The 22,036-nt window shown below is 50.6% G+C and overlaps 1 protein-coding gene across 1 annotated transcript; it reads left to right on the plus strand.

Moving 5' to 3' along the window:
* The first annotated feature begins 9,702 nt into the window (after window positions 1-9,702).
* LOC119103727 (uncharacterized) lies at window positions 9,703-15,726 on the plus strand. Its single transcript, XM_037227360.1, has 3 exons — window positions 9,703-9,836; window positions 12,102-12,290; window positions 15,361-15,726. The coding sequence occupies exons 1-3, from the start codon at window positions 9,788-9,790 to the stop codon at window positions 15,561-15,563; spliced, it is 441 nt and encodes a 146-aa protein (XP_037083255.1). The 5' UTR covers window positions 9,703-9,787; the 3' UTR covers window positions 15,564-15,726.
* Window positions 15,727-22,036: the final 6,310 nt, after the last annotated feature.

Genomic DNA, 22,036 nt, shown 5'->3' on the forward strand with positions numbered 1-22,036 from the left:
GACTGCAGCCAGTGGCTTTAACAGTAAACAGGCACGACCGAATATGGCCAGAAGTATTAATAGTGTACAGGCACGGCCGACCGCAGACAGTGGCCTTGGATGGGCGAGCAAATATCTGCACAATAAGTGTTGCGCAGCTCCAGAAGACAGAGCGCACGGGTGAGGAGAGTTGGTCCAACCACCGCCCTAGGTCAAACACGGTCACCCGGTCCGCCGCGCAGGTCACGGTCCGCCGGAGACCGGCCACAGCGCGGTCAAGGCCACACATCAGGCCTTGATGTGTGGCCTAGCGCGCGGGGACGCTCCTCTCCGAGCGTCCCGGCGAGTTAGCAATTAGGACTGAGCGGTATTGGAGGCTCGGCGATCGATTGATGGCGTACAAAACTTGAGGGCCTGCGTGTCATGCTCTCCCTACCCAGCAGCGGCAGAACCGGGTGACGCACTCTCTTCCAGCAGCCCGGCATACCCAATTGCCGTACTGTTGGAGCTCTCCTTTCTTAACAACTCTCCTTTCCTTTCTCTCAAATTCTTCCTTCTAACGGCGGTTGACTCATATGGCAGACCGTGACAGACCCAGATGGCACACATCGGAAGACCATGGTGTCGCGCTCTCCTTCTCTAGGGCCGATATCGCAAGACCCGGGTGCTACACTCTCCTCCACCAGCAGCAGACCCGGTGCCGCACTCTCATCCTCGAGCAGCCGTCGTCACCGTACATATAGCAGGGATATATCACCCTGACTGGGATGCTCCTGCAATTCTGGGAGCAATTTTCATCTCTCTTCACTGTTCCTCACTTCCGCTGCAAATGCCCTGTTTAGCCAGAATGAACGTTAGGTGTCCTTTCACGTCAGAATCCAAGCACAGCCTCACATTTAAGCGGACTTAGGGCATGAGTACGTGAAATTTCCTGGCCCTTCCCAAGCATTGTTGCCCTTTAAGCTTCGAACTTGCTTCAAAAACTCGTTTACGAAAAAAAACTTCAGGAACCGACCTCAAACCGTTGTTGATGCCGCAACCTCGGCACACCCATCGCGAGCACGTGGTTTATTAATATCTCTTACGGTAGTTATCGCCACTCTCTTTTAGTGTCTTTGCAACGGGGTTTCACCAGAGGCGGTATTTTCATCTGCAGGAATAGATAAAGATGCTGCTGGCAGTGTGCAGAGCAGCCACCTGGCGGCAGACCGAAACACTAACACTGCCACCGCGAGGTGTCGCTACAGCTTGCTTGTGTGGGCGGGTCACTGGCGGGAGGCAGTACTCTGGGAAGCGGCTGGAAGATCAAGATAGGATCAAGAGCGACCATGAGACTTATGTCTGTTCGACCGCACCTGCACCTCGTGTGCACGCTTGTTCCTGTGGTCTTTCTTCGAGGTGAACTGGAATTTGTCCTAACCTCGACCGTGCACGATTAACCGCTTGTCTCCAGACAAAACTTTCCGTAACATGGACCTCAACGTTTAGCTACCTTGCAGCGCTCATGCTCTCATACCCTGGATATGGCATGAAACGGCATATATGTGAATATATATATATATATATATATATATATATATATATATATATATATATATATATATATCCAATATTTGAGGGCATTTATGCAGAAACCGTCCCAATGAAAATGCCTTTAGGCCGGCTTTGCCTAGTGTGGCCATGCTTTAAAAAGGCCGTCTGTATGCTTGATTTTTCTACGTTAAGGGCTACCAGGTATAACCGAGAGGCGTGACGACGTTCTGTAACGGGCGAGCACGGATGACTCCAAGAGCTTCGTCATAGATCTAACCGGTTTTGTGAGGTAGTTGGAAAAAGTTTAAATTGGTAATAGTGCTGAAAAGCCGCATACGGCTAGCGCACCCAGACCCTTAAACCGTACTGTAGTTCTTTTTGCTATTTAATGGTGGAGAATATTTAATTGTGGAAAAAGCAATTGTGGGAAAATAATTAATCTGCAAATCTTTTTGCTATTAATTGCGTATCCTGTCTGTTAAACATGAGCATGCATTGCTAAGATGATTTGTGTGCTTGGATACACATCACGTGTAGAAAAATAGAATAATCTTTTAAATTGTAGTTATCGGTATTTTAGACCAGCGTGCTCTCAGCCTTCTCAGCGTTTGGTTTATGGTCTATTCAGGGTCACTTCCCCCTAAGGCGGATTCTTATCATTGCTCACTTCTTCCGCAATTGGCAGGTGGAAGGAATTTGACATCCCATCAGCTGTGTGGCCGACTTGGTTCATATCCAGTCTCGCAGAGTAGATGCCAGGGGGTGTGCTGTGCGGTCGGCTAATGAACTCCTCCTGGACAAGATAGACCTACTCCGCAAAGTAGGTAACCTGCGTCAGCTACGAGCAATACAGCACGCAGAATGTCTTATGCACGTCAAGAACACAGCCACGGAGCTCGCGGGTCTCGGGATAATACCCGAATGTGCTCCGGTCAGCTGTGCTCGTGTTGGGCTGTCTATGACGCCGTGCGGGAGATGCCAGCAGAGCTTGGTAATGCTAAGCTGTTCCGACGCCTCAGCAGAGTAGCGACCAAAAGCCCCGTCGAGCAGGGCCATGCAAAACTGGTGAGCCACGTGTGACTTCTGGCTGCGCCAGAGTTCGTTGTCGGAAGCACGGCTAGCATGGCGCAGGACGTGTTCGAATACCACCGGCAGCTCTCGCATGGTAACGCGGCCGTCGAACTGTTCAATCGCTGGAACAGACCTGACGTCACAGTATCTGCCTCGCTGCTGGATACGGTGCAGGCCAGATTTAGAAATAAGTCCCTGCGCTCCAATGGTCGCGGCATCGCGACCTCGTCACAGAGCACGGTGTTGCGACGTCACCTGGCAAAGACGAGTCCGCGTGCTGGTTTGTGTTGAGGTGTACTGGAGCCCGCACGTGTCTCCGCCGCAGTGGAAGGGGATCGGCTCCCCTGCCATATCTTATATGAACTGCAATGACAACACAGTCACTTGTCGTCTTGCCCTTACATTGATAAGTGCAGTGCGAGGCTTTGCACTGAAGCGTGTATCCAGCGTCACTGCTCAGTGTAGTTAACATGACGAATGTTCAGCTGCTGGTTATGGCTTTTGGATAGTATGTAATCCCATGCTACAACAGTGCGCTGCTGGTTCTGTGTCGTCTGGTCCCGTGCACAAATGCGATGCATATGTGATCTTCCGCCCAACGCTCAATAAATGAAACCAGATCCAATTTAATTCAGTTGCAAACGAGGCCCTGTTCAATTACTGTCGAGTTTGCCCAGTTATACATTACATATCGAAATACTCGAGCATTGACCAAGAGAACCAGTGGGAGGAGACTGAACTTACTCTGTGCTGGTCCTAAAAACTAGTGCAGCAAATACATTAGCCGAATTTTCAGAACGTAGCAAATTCAGCATTTTTCACAGCCCTGCCGCTGTCGCTGATCGTGTTGCACAAGCATCGCAGCCATGATTATGCGTCAAAAGCATTTGGCACTGTTGGAGAAAACATGCGTTAACTTCAATCTAGGCCACCCTGCACTTTTAAAAGCTGCCCGGCCTTGCAGACAGCTGTTCCTTATCCCGATCCAGCAGTATTATTTGAAAGCTTGTCAACATTTGCAGACTGGCTTAACATAGGATGAAGACAGCATGACAAAAACATTAGGTGCCTGTAACATGCTTTTTGGTAGAAAATTAACCTTATTTAAAATTAAAATTAATTAACCTTTAGAAAATTAACCTTAAAACACCAAAAGTTATGTGTTTACTTCCGCGCACCAATCGTTAAGCTAGCCGTTCTGTATTTAGTTGGCCCAGCGCTCCCTCTTTCCTCACATCCATTAGGAGGGCTCAGAGGATGGGAAGGGTGGGGGTTGGCTCAATGCAACATTAGGGGGATTAGCCCCCCCCCCGAAAGAACAGAAAGTGACACCCCTGCTTACATCGTTGCAAGACGCGATGCTTTGGGGCTTCTCTGATGCATTTGAGTTGCGAGCATTGGGGTTTTCTTGCAGTTTCTCAAATGCAACTGTCATTGTTCTTATCCTGATCCTGATCCACGTTTTGGGATTTAGCTCGCACATAAAACTTGTTGTCCATAAGTCTATAATATCCAATATGTGCCATCCAATATTCCAGTTACCGATAAAAGTGCTTACCTGAGCTTTATTTCATGCTCTGCTACCCGGAAACTATTCCCCGATAGGGACGGCGACGATAACAACAAAAATATGCCGTCATTTTCTTAGGAAATCATTATCTTTAGGTCGCGGTTGTCGCCCCGGCAATCAATGGCACCGCACAGCTGCGGATCGGCCGGTGCTGACAGTCACGGCGACATTGGCGCGGCATGCTGTCAGCGGGGCGCCGTGCGAGTCGGGGAAGATATGGTGCAAACGCTGCGCCGTATCGACCGGTCGTCTGAACGACAGCACGCGGCTGAATCGCTGCGAGACACGCGGGAATATCCGCCTTTCTTCATGCACGTTTGGGACCATTGTGTTCTCCCTGCTCTAGCAGGTGCGTTGGCTTCCAACAAGCGTAAGTTTTTAGCTGGCTGTCATGACAACGGACTCATTCTACGATTCACATAACTTAGCGATATCGCTGTACTAGCACACTGTTTCCACATGTGGGCGATTTCATGGCGCGATGAGACCGGATGGCGATGGACATTGAAAAGTGCCTGGCTCAATGAATCGTAAGCTCAAACATAGATGTCAGTGGCGCATGCCAGTGATCGCATTCACTAGCTTTAACAAAGATCTCATTTCCCGCGAAATGTCGACCAGTTATGAGTACAGCTTTTCTGTGACAGCTTCTGTAAATAACTCAGGCATTTATGCATGCATAATCTTTACATAAACTTGCGTGGTAAATGCGTACACCCGATGACATAAGATTGACCGTTCGTATCGAGCGACCGTTGTCCACAACACGAACAATCAAATATGGCTAGTGCCCAGAAGCAGGGAACTAGTTGTCTATCCCGGGCTGTAACGCCTCCCCTGGCACGTGGTCCGCGCGCAAACAGCGCATGCACGAGCATCGCTCCACAGCCAGCGCCCAGGCACGTCCCGGGGCATGGGCGACCCGGACAGGTTAGAAGCGTAAGCCAGGCCGGAAATCAGGTATCCTACAACAGCAGACACGGCTCGCTCGTCTGTCGGCCAGTGGTCATATCAGGGAAGCAGGCTAATAAAGATGCAGTTGTGTATTGCACTGATACTGAGAAGATATTATTGGCGTAAGAGGGAACGCAGCTTCCTCTTTCACTACACGCTGGACATGACTCGATATGTACACCGTCCATGTACCATCACGTCGGTATGGATAAAACGTTGATAACATAATTTTACATGCACCGAGGTAAAGGTGGTGTCGTGAGCTCCTTCCATGAAACGAACAACTGAAACATGGCGGCGCGATCGAGCAGACAAAGGGCGCGACCTTCTCTGCCGGCATCAACACAGCCGCGGCGGGCGGAGAGGACCGCTGCCCTCCAGGTCAGACAGGGAGGCGGTCATTGGCACAAGATGCTTTTCAGCGGCAGTCACAGTTACGCCAACAATAACGACGGCGGAAACACAGCCAGAGGGGCGCCATGCGGCCGGGGCGCCGCCGCGAGTGACGGGGGGCACCGGTCGACGCGACTCGATCGGCACCGGTCAGAAACACCTCACACACAAGAGTGAACCGAAAGCTTGTGATCTTTTCTCCTGGAATACAGAGGAGAGAGAGATTTGCCAGCAACACACAACAACGGCGAAGACACGGCTAACTTGGAACGGCACACAAGGCCGCACCGTCGGGCGCCTCCGCCGAGAAATAAACACACGGCTTGACATGCGTTTGAAGACATATCTTTAGATCGCTGAATGACGATATGTTCAGACGCATCCAGCACCGATTGCACCCACACGGATGGACAGAATGTCGGTCCCGCGTCGACACCACCACTACGTCCACCACGTCCGTGACAAGGGCATCGGGGCCGCCTTCGATCAGCTGACCACACCGCTTGAACGCCGTAGGTAGCAGGTAGAGCGTGGTGCGGTCTGACGGCGTGCGCACCGGACGCCAGCCGTCGCGGTTGTCGGGCGCGTGCAGCAGCGGCTCCAGCTTGGTCAAGAGCAGGGCTACCTGGACGGCGGCGCAGGCGTCGCACAGCGGACAGAACAGGCCGGGCAGGCCGCGCTCTAGGCCGCTGCTTCCATCCGGGTCGGCCACTATGAAGCGGGTGGACACAGCGAGTCGCGGTTCGTTCCACGCCCGCGCACGCCGCTGGTGTTCCTCTCGTACACGAGACGTGCAGCCGGCCGCGGACAGGACAGTGCAACAGAGGGAGTCAGAGGGCTAGACTGGCCACCACAGCGCCACGCAGGCACGGCCAGCGTCGAACCTGGGGAGAGGCATGAGGTAAAGGGTGGGGGAGCGGGGAACAAGTTTGGAGCGGTGTATTACTACACTGCAGATGAGACCCTGTGTGAACATAAGACATTGGCATGCACGCACGGATCATGGGGCACCAAATTAAATCTAGGGACGTCAGACGGGACTAGACCGGTAGCGGCATCTGCTGACTGGCATAGGCCGCGCCAACTAGTGACGCGGGCGCCATTTTCACCGATAGATTTGCGAGCAACTTCAATTACGCTGCTCCAACGAGAAGAAGAAGCCAGACCAAATTAGTTGCTTCCTTTTGTTTGAGAGGCATTAAATGTCTACCCAGGCAGTTTCCATTACAGGCAGATCATAAGGTGGGATCGGATCGATTGAGCACACAAGTACCCGGGAACTCCTGCCTGCTTTTCAGGGCTCAGGCGTTCCGATCGCTTTCCAGTAGTTTACAGACACGCTACTCGCTGGCTACGCCCGACTGGCAGGACAATTTCTGATGGAAGCGGTTGCTCTTGTTGCGGCTATCTGCCAAAGAGTCCTCTATTCTCATCATTGTTTTCGTCGCTTTTCCGTTCGTACTCGCCCCAAACACAAGCCTATCGCCTATTTTTTTTTTGTTGTTCTCTTCCCGCTCCCCCATTATGGGGAAGCGCAGCAAGTGCAGGAAGGATGACACCGGTACAGACTCGACCTCGGCCTCTGACACAGAATCTCCCTTGGGTGTAGTCGGCGGAAGTGCCGCTGGCCGCTAAAAAACGAGTCTGCTTGCGTACAAAAAAACAATGTGGTTTTCGAAACAACTGCAGCACAATAGACCACATTTTCCGACTTCAAACTGACATAAGACGTTCCTTAAACATCAGCATCACACGACTGCTATATTCCTGGATATTAATCGAGCCCACGACATGGTCTTTAAGCCTGCACTGATTTTCAAGCTTCATCAGTTAGGGCTTAAAGGCCATTTAACACATTACCTCACTGGATTTCTTTCCGACATCAGGCCATTTCGTGTGAGATGTAGATCCTTCATTTCTGACACTCACTATCTAGGGAACGACCTCCCACAGGGCAGCTGCATCTCACCCATTATATTTAAATCCATGACAAGCGATTTATTTGACTCATTACCACCGGCATTTTTCCTTCACTTTTTGGGGACGTTAGCGCAATCTGGTGTTTGGGCGCTGAGTATGATCATTCGCTGCCACGGCTCCAAGCCACCCTTAACTAGGTGCAGCAGTGATCAGAGCGTTTGGATTCCGTTTCTCCACTTCAAAATCTACAGCTATGGTTTTCAGGAAAAATATGCGTGGTATTCCTAATTTTCGGCTCCGATTAGATAGGCATTACATTCCTTTCACTTCGTCTGTTAAATTTCTTGGTATCGTACTTGACCCAAAATGATCGGTGCGGCAGTACGCGGAGCATGTTCACTCCCAATGTCTAAAGAGACTAAATCTCTTTACATGCATTTCCGGATCAAGATAAGGTGCCGACCGCCAAACGTTATTACGTCTATAAAAGCTATTAGTTCTTCCCATCACTAAACATGGCTGCGTGGTATATATGCAGGAGGCAGCCAACACACTCTTTAACCACTATCCACCATACGAAACATGTTCTTGTGAATTGCCCAAGGAGTTTTGTGTGCTTCCCCGATTTCAGCTCTTGAAGTGGACGCTCGCGTTATGCATCTTTCCCTTCGATAAATGGAACACAAATTGAGATCCAAAAAGTGCGACAAAAGTGCAACAAAATCCAAATCACCCGGCATTTCAATCTATACATATCTTACCTCACACTCACTACAGCTGCATAAGGCCGGCAGACCGCCGGTCAGGACTTACAATAGCATCTCGAACCACTGTCCACCGTACCTCTCTCCAGTTTTCTCTACCGCCTTCTTCCGTGCCACCTGCCTTAGTAGTACCAACATGGTAGTTTACCCCTCGGAAAGTTTTTTTTCTTTTTGATGATCCCACACACTTTTTCACAACAAACTATGTTTAACAGACATTTAATCACCTAACTGCCAACAATCGAACTGGCAGTTTTGTTTGTACCAATGACTCCAAGGCCAATAACCACACCGGATGTACAGCAATTTGCACTGAACATTGCGATAAAAATTGTTGGTTTCTGGGTGGCACATCAGTATCTTTGGCTGAATTATTTGCTCTTCTTGTATTACGGCACATTCCACAACTCAGCCATACAGCGAGGACAATACTGATCTGTTTGGATTCGAAGGCAGCTTTACAATCTCTTATCAACCCAAACTTCACTCACCACCCCCTCGTTAACATCGTCAATCTCTATCATATATTACGCATACAGGGCATGAAAATCGAATTTTTATGAATTTCAGGACAAAGAAGCATCACGGGCAATCAGCTGGCTGACCAACTAGCCAAAGAAGCTTTGACAGCCCGTCACATCATGGAGATCCCCGTTGATCATGCATCTACAAAATTTTCGATTCGCACACTGACAAAACAATTTTTGCTACGACAATGGACCGGTACTAACAGAACACAGCCTCACGATATCAAACAATACATTTCCCCCTGGCCATCAGCACACCGTGAAGACCGTTTAGGGGAGAAGATGTTGGCCCGTCTACGAATTGGACACACTACACTCACGCATAGTTACATATACTTAAATCATCCCGTCCTCACGGTCAGCCGTGCGATCATTCATTTTCGGTTAAACATGTGATTATTTAGCGCGCCAAATATAAACAGCAATGCAAATATATGCAGATGTATTGTCATAAGTACAAAATCGAGTTTTTTTAAGAAACGTTCCTCGCCATGGCCATCCTCAGTTGCTTAACATCGTCTTCAACTTTTTCAGACTTAACGGTTTGCTTCAAACCATGCAAAAGTCAATAAACGTACTTTTATTCACATACGTTATGACACCAATCTGAAATTATATCTTCCAGGGGTGAAATGGCGCGAACGGGCAAAAACAATGCAAACAGATAAAACGAAACAGATAAAGCGGAAGTTTACAGACTTTCGAGCATTGTCATTTGCATTGAGTTCACAGTTCAAACAGGCTAGATTTGTGGGCCTCCGTCGCGGGATAACCAAGGAGCGAACACTTGAGCGAGGGTTTCGCGCCGTCGCTGCACCGCATTAGTCCTCGCGCAGGTGCGCGCGGCCGCGCGTTTCGTTATTGACGCGTGCCCGCCGCGGCCGAGAGCATCCGTCTACGCCGCGTCGTTGCCGGTACGCGCGCCGTCGGCGGCAGTCGGGGACAGGGGGCGGGGTCTTGCGGAGCGCGACACGGGAGGGGGGATCGGCCGGCGGTGTTTGAGTGTGAAAGACGGGCGCCTCGGGGAGCGCCGCGCGGGACACCGGAGCGGCCGGTGGCGGTGCGAACCTCTGAGAATGGCGGGCATCGCATCGGTTCTGGCCCTCGTGCTCTGGGCGGCAACAGGTAGGTGAACTGGAGCAGCTGTCCTCGGTGGGTCACCGCTTATCAAAATGCTCCAACCACACTCGCTGCCCGTTTGCCGCTCTTCAATCCCTCCATTCCTTCATTTGAGTTTGGCAGAGCGGCGCAAATTTCTGGGCTATGTTTCGGTTGTATCAATGTTTAATGTAATTAAAAAGTAAAGCAAATAAGCTCTTCTTGTCGTACTTCATTAAGGGTTCCTTACTGAAACTACGCCGGGAATTACTCCAAAAAGTGACGGACACGAGCAATCGGCCGCATGTGCCCGATCACCAGCCCGGACGCGTACAGTCGCGACGGACACGGTCCGCCCGGCTCTCGTTTCGAAACAGCCCGGGGCCGAGCGGACGCGTTCCCACGTGAGTGAGCGGGTGGGTGGGGGCGGGGAGGGGCGTCACGGTTGGGCGGCCAGCGTCGGCCCCGGCTGCGGGCGGGGCTGTGCCAGTCCCAGCCGCGAGCAGCCTGATTCCCGGCCCGTCATGCACAGCACAGCTTCATTGTGGATGGCCGCTCCGGACTGGAACACGGGTCCAGCTGCCCCGGACGGGAACACGGATCCAGCCGCTCCGGACGGGAACACGGATCCAGCTGCTCCGGACGGGAACACGGATCCAGCTGCTCCGGACGGGAACACGGATCCAGCCGCTCCGGACGGGAACACGGATCCAGCCGCTCCGGACGGGAACACGGATCCGGCTGCTCCGGACGGGAACACGGATCCAGCCGCTCCGGACGGGAGCACGGATCCAGCTGCTCCGGACGGGGACACGGATCCAGCCGCTCCGGACGGGAGCACGGATCCAGCCGCTCCGGACGGGATCACGGATCCAGCCGCTCCGGACGGGAACACGGATCCAGCCGCTCCGGACGGGAGCACGGATCCAGCTGCTCCGGACGGGGACACGGATCCAGCCGCTCCGGACGGGAACACGGATCCAGCCGCTCCGGACGGGAACACGGATCCAGCCCCGCTCCGGATCGCGTCACCGGGTGGCCAGGGTTCACACAGGACCGAACGCCGCTGGGCACTGGGGCTTGGGGGGGGGGGGGGGGGTAGCACGGGCCACGAAGCTATGGACGACCGGTCACCGTTCCGCATACCTGATGACAGCGGGCACACACCTCCGGTCTGCACTGCTGCACCACTACAGCTGCGTCCTGAATCGATGCCAGCCGTCTCTGACCGCCGCTGACCCAGTCGCCGGTGAGCGGTGATCCATAGCGGTCCCAGGCCCACGAGCCAGCCCATCAGTAGTCACAAGTCCGGCCTTTCGCCGTGCCTTCATGCTGACGCGTGCGACCGTAATCAGGACTACAGCGGTGAGACGAGGCCGGACGAGGGGCGGCTGTGCTGCGCCTGCCCGCGGTGGTGACGGACGGTGCAGTTACGGTGAGACGAGGCCGGACGAGAAGCGGCTGTGCTGCGCCTGGCTGTGGTGGTGACGGACGGTGCAGTTACGGTGAGACGAGGCCGGACGAGAAGCGGCTGCGCTGCGCCTGGCTGTGGTGGTGACGGACGGTGCAGTCACGGTGCCCGTATCCTGCCGGCTCCACACGGCATGCCCAGGCTAGCGAGCGACGAGAGCACGTTCCGGCCCCGCGTCGCCGGTTCGCTGCAGGCAGCTGTCGTGACCTCGGCCATCCGATGGTCCGAGGCGTGTCGTCGCTCCGGCTGGGTGGAGCCTGGCTGAGCAGGCTGAATGGGCTGAACGGGCTTCCATCAGCCCGCTAACCCGGTGATCGTGATTTTTAATTGCTGCTCAGTTGAAGTGTGGGTGATGCAGAGCCCACCAGCTTTGGTGGTGGAAAATCGTGGAAGGGAGAGGGAGCGAGAGAGGGAGAGAGGAGAGAGAGGAGAGAGAGGAGAGAGAGGAGAGAGAGGAGAGAGAGAGAGAGAGAGAGAGAGAGAGAGAGAGAGAGAGAGAGAGAGAGAGAGAGAGAGAGAGGGAGAGAGAGAGAGAGAGAGAGAGAGAGAGGGAGGGAGAATAGGTTGGAGAGAGGGAGAAGGCAAGGAAAGAGACGGAGGATACACAGATATATAACCATCATACACAGGCCTACCACACGATACACCGTAGACCATAGACCATCAATAATAAATCTGTAAACATATAGGCGAATGTGGACATCTAATTTATAGATGTTGAGGCGCCTATAACAACGCACAAAGCAGGTGGCTCGCGGGCGCCAGCCGCAGCCTCCCCCCCCCCCCCCGCTGACCCCTGTCCCCCCCCCCGTGTGCCGCAGAAACCGAGGCGCTGCACTGCTACGCTTGCGTGCCGAACCAGCAGATCGCCGGCGTGCAGATCCCGGCAGCCATCGCCAACAAGACGAGCGGCTTCCCGCGCTGCAGCGCGCTGAGTCTGGCCGAGCCGGCGCTGCGGTTCGAGATGACCTGCCCGGCCGGCCTCGACCGTTCCTGCATCAAGATCCGCGGTGGGTCGGTGGCGGCCGGTAATGGCTGCTGGTAATGAGCGCGCCGCCGCACGGCAGCAGCCGAGCGTGCCCGGCGGGCGGGACACGCGCGCCGATGCCGCCGCACGGTAGCAGCCCGGGCGTGTCCGGCAGGCGGGGCACGCGCGCCGATGCCGCCGCACGGTAGCAGCCCGGGCGTGTCCGGCAGGCGGGGCACGCGCGCCCCCGCCGTCGCGCTCGTTACTGACCGCTTCACACCATCCCGACCGTCATACTGGCACGCGAGTATCCTGCTCGTGCCAGTGTTACGAGCCGCAGGCGCATGGAGCATTACGAGTTGTGAGCAAAGGAAAGGGAACTGAGTATGGCATATTTCAAAGTTTGCGAACCGAGCAAATATTTAAAGGGGATGTCTCACCTGGAGTTTTTTTTTCTCAAACGCATACTCTATTGAAACCTTAGGACCAGTTTTGTCCAAGAACTCTACTGGGTAACGCCACTGCCGCACAAAATAAACAAAATAATGATAAAACTATTATTAGCTACGCGCCCAAATTGCGCTGTTAGTGCTTCGTAACGGCACTAGACTTCTTCCCTTCAGTTGCCTAACCACCGTTGTCATGACAACCGCTCCGGCACCCCTACAGGTGCGAATAAAGGAATGTTTGCGGTTGGCGCAGTAAGCGGCAAGGACCTGTTACCGAGAGATCAATCGCTTGGAGTGTGAACTAGTGCGTCACTGCGGACCATGTTATACTCCCATTCCCAAAGCCAACGTGCGCCTCAAAAAAGTCACTGTGGTAAACGCCATAGGGTAGAGATCAAAGTCATAGTGTAACGCTTCTTCGAATTCACGAGATAATAGCTTCATGTTCGCATCTGTTGTCGTCTAAACAGTGTTTCAAGATTTCGTAGCATTTATTCCACAAACGTTTTGATGTATTAGTGTGTTGCAAACATTACAGGACACACGCGTGAGAAAAGCAAGGCAAATGAAAAGTATTCAGTTCATAGTGGTGAGCAGTGAGTCAGATGTGGTTACCACCGCAAGAGCGGCTACTTCAAATCGAAATTCTGAACTATTGAGAGGAATTTCAAGAAAACTGGCAGTACTTATCAAATCACATGCGTCTGATATAGCAATCGGTGAAAAGTACAGAAAGGTGGCATGCCACCATTAAACCGAGAGCGGAGCTTTTGTTCTTTCCATGGTTCTTTGAAAGGGAAGAAGGCTGATCGTTTGTGACCGCTTCAGCGAGTCAAAAGCCCTTCGGGTGACTTGGAAAGTGGTTTGGATAATTACAGGTCAATTTCTACCTTGATCGGATCATGCCGCCGACTTACCTTGAACTGTCAATGCCTCTCGTCGCTGAGGACAGGATTCTGAATCACGGCACAGTCGACGAAGCAAACAAGGCCAGAAATTAAACCCTAGGCAGGTATTTGTGACACTGCAATGCGAATGCCATTTGAGAACTTGCAGTGCATTGAAAGTCACCGCCCACCTCATATTAGTTGCATCGCGACGACTGAAACACGCCATTGTGGCCAGATGAATTCCCATATCTATATCTTTTTCGGTATTTTACACTGTATGGTTTGGGACACTCAGAGTCGGCCGTCAACACGCACCCGAATGGCCGGCTGGATACCCTTCGCTTTGGTGCGGGGTCAATTCCCCCTGAGATCTCGGGAGCTAAGAAAGCTAGAGGCAACAACTTCACAGGGTGTGTTGACCTGTACGTGAGCTCACTTAGATCAAAGTGTGAGGTTCCTAGGTCGTGACTTTCTGAATTAAGGTAAAACAATGTCAAATTCCAGGCTGGTCACCAAAGGGCCCCTGAACCTGAATAACTGTTTCTAAGTCATAGGTCACACGCTCATTTAAGGCCAGCGACTTTCTTTGACTTTTTGAAGGTCATGGTGACCAGAATCATGCAAGTCTGCTCTGAGTTTTGCATTTGAATACGCGACAAAGATGACGCTAGGTGATATGTTCCTAAAAACGAAATGTTGACCTGGATCATTTTAGGTCAATGACCTATTCTAACCTCGTCCATGGAAGAGGTAGAATACGGTTCCTGCTATCAGTAGATTTAGAATGAGCGCCAGAAACCATCCGATACAGCAAGCTCTTGGGTATTGAAACAGGTTGGTTTCGACCTTGATCCGACCTTTATACCTGACCTTAGGTGGATGTAATTTGCTCATAAAATTATTGTGTTGCCCAAGAAAGCATCTCAGAGATGTATGGCTTCGTCTAACCCTCCGTTGTTTCATCAGATTGAACGATTCTCTAGAAATTGACTTCGCTAAAACCATAGCCTGACTTTAACCTGACATATGTCAGTGGCCTTATAAGGTGCATCTAATTTGTTGACACCACACGATCCGCTATTCAATTGGCTACTGCTGTGCGAAGTGTGACACGACTACCCCGCGCCGTTTGGAAACCATTCTGGAACAACCTTTGGGGAGTCACTTCGAACCCCCCACCCGAGCGCCTGTTAAAAACAGCGAATCGGCCGACCGGCCGGGCCATAGGAAATGTACTGATTTGTCGCCGACCTGTCACCGAGCCGGCCGACCAACGATATAATAGTTGTAACAATCGTAAAATATTTTTGCCGCCGGGTTGGAATGGAACGTAGAAAAGGTACCAGGGTCCGGTAGAGTGGGATAAATTACAGAAACTTTTGCTTGTGTTATGTGACGAGCTTATTACCATGGAGGCATAATATATATGCATGGAGACCTCATGTTATGTTTTGCATAGTGCGCTGTATTTTTTCGTCTTGACGGTTACCAAAGTTGGCTGTCCTAAAACATTTTTGGCTCCTAGTTTCGCATGAATATATGCTTTTTTGTTGCCGATCTTATACACCAAGTCGGCAGGATTTATCAGTTTATTCCCCACCACTTCTTGATTTTCAGCGTTGCGACATACAACAGGTATCGTTCCGACCCCACTCTACACGATCTGAGGACTAAGGGGCAGCTTCAGTTCATCAGAGGACCATGTCGCTTTGTCAGCCAGTGTTGCCGCCTGACACTGACAGTGACCGATACTGACACTAGCGCTGTCCCTCAGACGATAGCGGGAACGAGATGCGTAGCTGCTTCTCCACCGCCATCAGCCGCTGCACCAAGACCTCCAAGAAGGGACAGGTGCTCTGCACGTGCAAGAATGATCTCTGCAACGCGGCGGGCAAGACGGCGCCGGCCGCCGCTAGCCTGGCGCTGGCGCTGGCGCTGACGTCAGTGTGCTTCGGTCGCCACACTAGCGCCGCCTAGGGGATGGACGGCGTGACGTCGGCGGCCCGCTCCGGCCCGGCCGGGCACCCTCAGTTTGTCATCGTCGCTAACCGCGCGATTAAACAGCACCGCATCGCGGTAACTGACCACGGCGCGCGCACGGGAGAACGCCGCGCCCGGCTGGCCCAGGGCCAAGGCAGGGGGGGGGGGGGGCTGCCGCGCCACAGCCGAGCCGTCCACCGTCACGCAGCTCCACCACGGAACCGCCGCCAGCCGACGGGTCCGGCGACTACTGGGAACCCCGTCAGTCGTCCTAGGTCAGGCCTATTGAGCTGGTAGGCTTTGCTGTCAGGCCCAGTGAGTTGTGGTCACGGTCATGTCAGCGTCAGCGAACATACCCACGCAGTGTATTTTTGTCTACATGTTTTCTGGGGGCGCTATGCCGTGGCGAAAGCCAGGTTTGCCGCTCCGACGCGTCGCGACAGCTGTAAGGGCGTGAGTCAGACAGTGTACTGAAGCTGAGAGCTGCGACGAGTACGAGATGCGTACGGACGCCGATCGCACCGGTGTGGGATCTAGTTTAGCCGGACTCGGCTGGTGTGCGGACGGTGTCTACTCTTGCCACAGAGAATGTTCAAAGATCGACGTTTTGTGACAAATACATGTTTTTACTGTGGAGTTATTCAATCAAATGCGCGCTGTATTTTCGCAAACCTGCGCATAACCACGGAAATTGTGCAATCTAGAGGACAATCCAGGTATTGATTGCAACTAGTTGCCATAACGGTCCGGCGTCTTATGATCTCTTTGGTGCACAGAAAGCTGCCTAGACAACGACATAGATGACGACTGACACCAGCCTAGCCCCGAGCAATCATCGACGGCATACTATCTCTACAAAAATGTTTTTTAAGCGGCAAGGGTAATGCAAGGGGCAAAAATGTAGCCAAATGCGCATGCAAACAAAGGACACGAGTTTCAATGTAAGCGCCTTCCTCGAGTACGCTCAGCGCAGTGTATCGATCCACTGCCGGGAGCCCTAGGCTACGCATTCCGATTTCGAGCGCAACGACGGCGCCCGAAAGCCTCTGAAACGTTGGCGCGGGAGGCCCATGGCATATATTACATTGTCATGGGCCTGTCCATGGCAGTCCCATGACAACATGGGATTGAGTCTATGTTGAGGAGTCCACGCGCCCTATTCCTGTGAGATATGATGGACGCCTGCGAAACGCTAAAAACAAAACAGGGAATACCCCTTTCGGTGACCGTCTTTTGGTAGAACACGCTGAGGCTGAAATCAAGGGAGACATGGACCTTACGTCCCTTTTAAAACTCAAAGCCATCTACGGAGTACAGGAACACCCAGACAGGAAGATAAGTGAATCCGTTTTTTATCAAAAGTCGGCGACCAAGCCTTAACACGCGCCCGGGTAGCCGACAAGATACCCTTCGCTCGCGGGGGGGGGGCGTCAATTTGACCCCCTGAGATCTCAGCAACTAGAAAGCTTGAGACACCAAATTTACACGTGTCTTGACCTGTACGTGAACTCACTGAATTCAAAGTTTGAGCTTCCTATATCATGACCTTAAGGTCAAATAAGGCAAACAAGTTCAAATTCCAGGTTGGTCTCTAAAGTGACCCCATAACCTAGGTAACTATTTCTAAGAAAAAGATCACAAGCCCATTTGAGAGCACTGACCTTGTTTGACCTTTTGAAGGTCATGGTGACCAAAATCATACGAGACTGCTATAAGTTTTGCATTTGAATAAGCGGCAAAGACTACGCTAGGCAGTATGTTCATAAAATAAAATGTCGACCCGGGTCATCTTGGGTCAATGACCTATTCTGACATCTAACAAGGAAACCGAAGATGTATAGCGCGGCTCCTACTGTCAATAATTTCGAAATGAGCACCACAAACTATCCCATAGAGCAAGCCCCAAAATGATAAATCAGGTTGGTTTTGACCTTGGTCTGACCTTCATATCTTGCCTTAAGTCAACGTAATTTACTCACTCAATATTTGTGGTGCATAAGAAAGCATCTCAGAAATGCATGGCTTCGTCAAACACTCCGCTATTGTATCAGATTGGACGATTCCATAGAAATTGCCTCCGCTGAAACCATGGCCTGACTTTGACCTGCCATAGGTCAACGACCTTACAAGGTACACCTTAATTTTTTATGTCAAACGATCAGCTATTCAATTGTCTACAGTGAGCAGAACTTGGCGCGGCTACGCCGCACCGTTCGGAGACCATTCTGGACAAAAACTTGGGGGGGGGGGGGGTCAATTTAAACCCAACCCCATCCGAGCGCGTGTTAACGTGCAGGGCTCATCATGGTAGACTATGCGAACGTGAAATTTGTGCCTTGATGTGTGATGTGTGCTAGCTTAAAATCGTTTACGTGCATAAGTGATGTCTGACGCGTGATGCGCGATGCCTGTTTATTTGAATTTGTTTGCGTACACAATTGGCGTGTGATGTGTATGCCTGTTTACGTGAATTCGTTTGCATGTAAACGCATGTTGCGCGTATCCTGATTTTTTAATTACATATGTTCTGCATCGTTGTAACGGCTGGCAATTGCTCCTTGTATAATCCCCTGAATGTCGGCGTCTTGACAGTACATGACAGTAACATGTAAGAAATTTGCCAGAAAACCACAATATTCAGAAGTCAAATGCATCGGATGAGTCCCAAAGCATCGCATCTTGCAACGATGTCTGCAGTGGTGTCACTTTCTATGCTTTCAGGGGTGAGGCCTAGGCCCCTAAAGCTGAATTGAGCCACCCCTCCGCCTCTTCCCATCCTCTGAGCTCTCTTAATGGATATGAGCAAAGAGGGAACAATGGGCCAACCAAATACAGGACGGCTACCTTAACTGTTGGTGTGCGGTAGAAGGGAGGGAAAAAAAGGTTCCGATTTACCGGATATGATCGATGACAAAAACTGAGACTTTTCTGTACCAAATGATGAAAAAATTGGGAAAATGCAAACAAATTATATTAGACGAGACCATATTAAAACTCACTATCCTAGCTAAGCGAAACTCAAAGCTTAGTATTGGTCTATTCTCCTTGGCACCTGCAGCGTGAACATGCGAAGAACACATGTCAAAACGTTGGCGTTTCGCTGTATGAGCAAACTGAGCCATCAATTGCTGGCGAATACAGTAGCTTTAATCAGGATAGTTTTTTGCAGGTTACAGAAACATAGTACAGCTATTACAAATAATAGCCTGTGTAGCATTTATACTATATTATTACTATTACTATTATAATAATAGCTATTACAAATACAAAACCATACGTAACCACATAAACAACTACGCTATTTCAGTGCTGGCATCACAAAGCAGTGGTGACAGTGTTTTTCCAATCCCGCTCATATCAATGCTTTTCGCAGATTTTTCAGCCAAGATTCACTTCACATACTGAAGAGTACAAAACACCAAATAACTAGGCCCATTAATGGTCGAAAGAATTATGGCTGACCACAGCGTCTTGCGACGAACGTGATCAGCTTGCCACGCAGCGCTTTAAAGCGTCGTGTCATTTGAAACAGATGGGCTGGATTGCTCGCCACGCGGATTGTACTTCTGTTGTGCAAGGTACGCTGGGTTGGTACCTTGGAGTCAGTGCAAGACTGTGGGCTGCTGTTGGTTGCGTTCATGTCGTGAGAAGCTGTCTGACTAGAATGCGGTAGCTAATCGTCAATGTTTTAAGGTAATGACGTTTAAAAGTCCTCGGATTGCTGTTTGTGGATACCTGAGCTGTACCTTCAGAGGTAAACGGAGGCTGTTGGAGCAACACATATCAAGGATTCCTCCGCGGCTTCCTGCTACTCAAAGGAACAACGGCCTTGAGGTAAGAGGCTGAGCACCGCTGGTATAAGCCCCTCACATTGCCCATTGCAACTCAGACTTAGCGCACCGATCGGTGGACAGGCATGAATTAAAACGCTCTTAGTTGGCATCATATTACATGTAAAGCTAAGTGAAGGTGCTAGAGGTGTTCAAAGCTGTCGTTTGCATCTGTTGATACCATTAATGCATGGGTTTTGCTCTAAATAATTGGGATGATGTCAGGAAATGTGAGTTCTGCACCGGCAATGATTTTGCTAAGACAATTTTTCAACGCTGTCAGCTGATTGTACGATGCGGTCACGAGAATAGAAGTGATATTGCTTCAGATGCTTGTAGAATCATGGTGTCGGTAAATGTAGGGACACAGGGATGCAGTTTTTCAAAATGCGCAGGGGGTGTAAGATGGAAGGGAGGAGGGCGGGGGGGGGGGTGCAGGAAGAAAAATGGCTGAGGCTGTCTCCGAGATGCATTTAAACCAGTTTTTCCCCAGATTTGCAGCTGGCAGCGAAGGTGCAGTTTCTCAAAATAAGTTTTTTGGTGTTGAGCACCAAATTATGATAGATGAAAAACAGTGGATAAAAGTGATTAAAAAATGTGAAGCTGCATCTCTGGTTAGGAGGCACAATCCTACCTCCCTCTCCCCCAACTGAGTAGGAAACTATACGCCCTTAGGCTGGTTATGTTAAGTATACCTTTATCTGATAATTATGTTAGATTAGTCTCAACCTTCATTCAGTGTTAAATGGCCACCAAATAAAAATCTAGCACAAATTAAGTCCCAAAACGAAAATGTTTGAGGGTTATGCCGCATCGCATTTAATTTGTCTCTGCCTTTTGTAGTTAAAGCATTTAGAAGCATCTTGTAACGGTTTCGTTTGGCTTTGATCTGACTCCAGGTGACAGTTCAGACCGCTCCCAATTTCGTCGGTGACAGAAAAGGCCCTTTTTCAGCCCTGACGAACGTGATCAGTTTGCTACGCATAGTTTTAAAGCGGCGTGCCGTTTGAGACAGATGGGCTCGAGCGCTCGCCACGCGGTGATGCGTTTGGTCAGCGCAAGGCTGTGGGCTGCTGTTAGTTGTGTTCATGTCAGAAGCTGACTGGCCAGATGAACATAGCTAATCGTCAGCTTTTTAATGTAGTAGCGTTAAAAAGTCCTGCCGATACAGGGGGATCGTTGTTTGTGGATATTTGAGCGGCAGCTCCAGAGGTAAACGAAGGACGTTGGCTCGATAGGTGTCAAAGATTCATCCGGGGCGTCCTGTTGTTGAGAGTAACAGTGGCTTTGAGGTAAGGGACTCAGCATCGCTGCTGTAGGCCCCTCGCATTGTCCGTTGCACCTCAGACTTAGCGTACTGATCGGTGGGCAGGCGTGAGATAAATATTTTTTTCATCATATTGCATATTAAGCTGAATGGAGGTGGTAGAGGTGTTCAAACATGTCGTTTCCACAAAAAAAAACACAAAACCAAAGTTGATGTTCTTGTCAAGTGTTTGTAGAACCATGCCGTCGGTAAATATCGGGCTACGAGGATGCAGTTTTGTAAAATACATAGGATTGAGGGATGAAGGGAGGGCGATAAAAATGACTGAGCCTGCCTGCAAAATGTGCTCAAGACAGGTTTCTCCACAGATTTCACGCACTTTCTTTAAACAGTTGGGAGCAGGGGTATGTTCTCTCGAGATTACTTAAGAGCGAGGCTAAACCCTAAGAATTATTAGTAATGGAAAAATGCCTAAAACTGATGAATAGAAATCGGAAACCACATCCATGGCTAGGAAGAGCAATCCCCTCCCCCTGTCTGAATAGGAAACTTCCTGCCTCCAAGCTGGTTCTGTTAAGTACGTATCATCTGATAATTGTATTACTTAAGTCTTAATCATCGTTCATTGCTTGATGGCCAGCAAATGATACTTAAATGCAAATGGGCTCCCGAAACAAAATTGTTTGATGGTATTTGATGGTATGCTGTATTGCATTAAATTTGTATTTGTTTTGTGGTTTATTGCATTTTATTGCAACGGTTTCTGAACGATTCGGCTCCAGATGACAATTCAAACAGCTCCAAAATTTCGTCGGTGACAGAAGAAAATTTGTATACACCTGGCATTAGGTACATAAGCACATAACTTTTAGTATCGGGTTAATTTTTCATCAAAAGCATCCTGTACTAGCCTGGTGTTTTTGTGATGCCGTCTCCATCATGGAGACAACATGCCAGTCTGCAGCAAGCCAGTCTGCAAATGTTGCCAAGTATTCAAATGATAATAATGCATTGAGATAAAGAGCAGTTGTCTGTAATATGCGGCAGCTTTTAAAGGTGCAGGGTGGCCCAGATCAAAGTGAACGCATGTTTTCTTCAACGTTGGCAAGTGTATTTGACGCGTAAGCATGGCTGTGGTGCCTGTGCAACACGATCAGCGGCAGCAGCAGGGCTCAGAAAAATGTTGAATCTGCTTCATTCTGAAAACTCGGTGAATGTGTCTGCTTCACTAGTTTTTAAGACCATAGCAGACTAATGTCGATTCCCCTCTCAATATTTGTCGTGGTCAATGCTGGAGTATTTCGAAATGTGAAATAGACCTTGGCAGGCTCGCTAGTAATTGAACAGGGCCGTGATTGCAATTGAACTAAATC

Source organism: Pollicipes pollicipes, unplaced genomic scaffold (genome assembly GCF_011947565.3).
Source record: "Pollicipes pollicipes isolate AB1234 unplaced genomic scaffold, Ppol_2.1 Scaffold_5724;HRSCAF=6776_pilon_pilon_pilon, whole genome shotgun sequence".
Taxonomy (NCBI): domain Eukaryota; kingdom Metazoa; phylum Arthropoda; class Thecostraca; order Pollicipedomorpha; family Pollicipedidae; genus Pollicipes; species Pollicipes pollicipes.

What these genes read in the sequence shown, in the direction of transcription:
- LOC119103727 (XM_037227360.1), top strand. Translation starts at nt 9,788, where the DNA reads ATGGCGGGCATCGCATCGGTTCTGGCCCTCGTGCTCTGGGCGGCAACA. An exon ending in CGTGCTCTGGGCGGCAACAG is followed by an intron (nt 9,837 to 12,101) that starts GTAGGTGAACTG and finishes CGTGTGCCGCAG; the next exon opens with AAACCGAGGCGCTGCACTGC. An exon ending in TTCCTGCATCAAGATCCGCG is followed by an intron (nt 12,291 to 15,360) that starts GTGGGTCGGTGG and finishes GCTGTCCCTCAG; the next exon opens with ACGATAGCGGGAACGAGATG.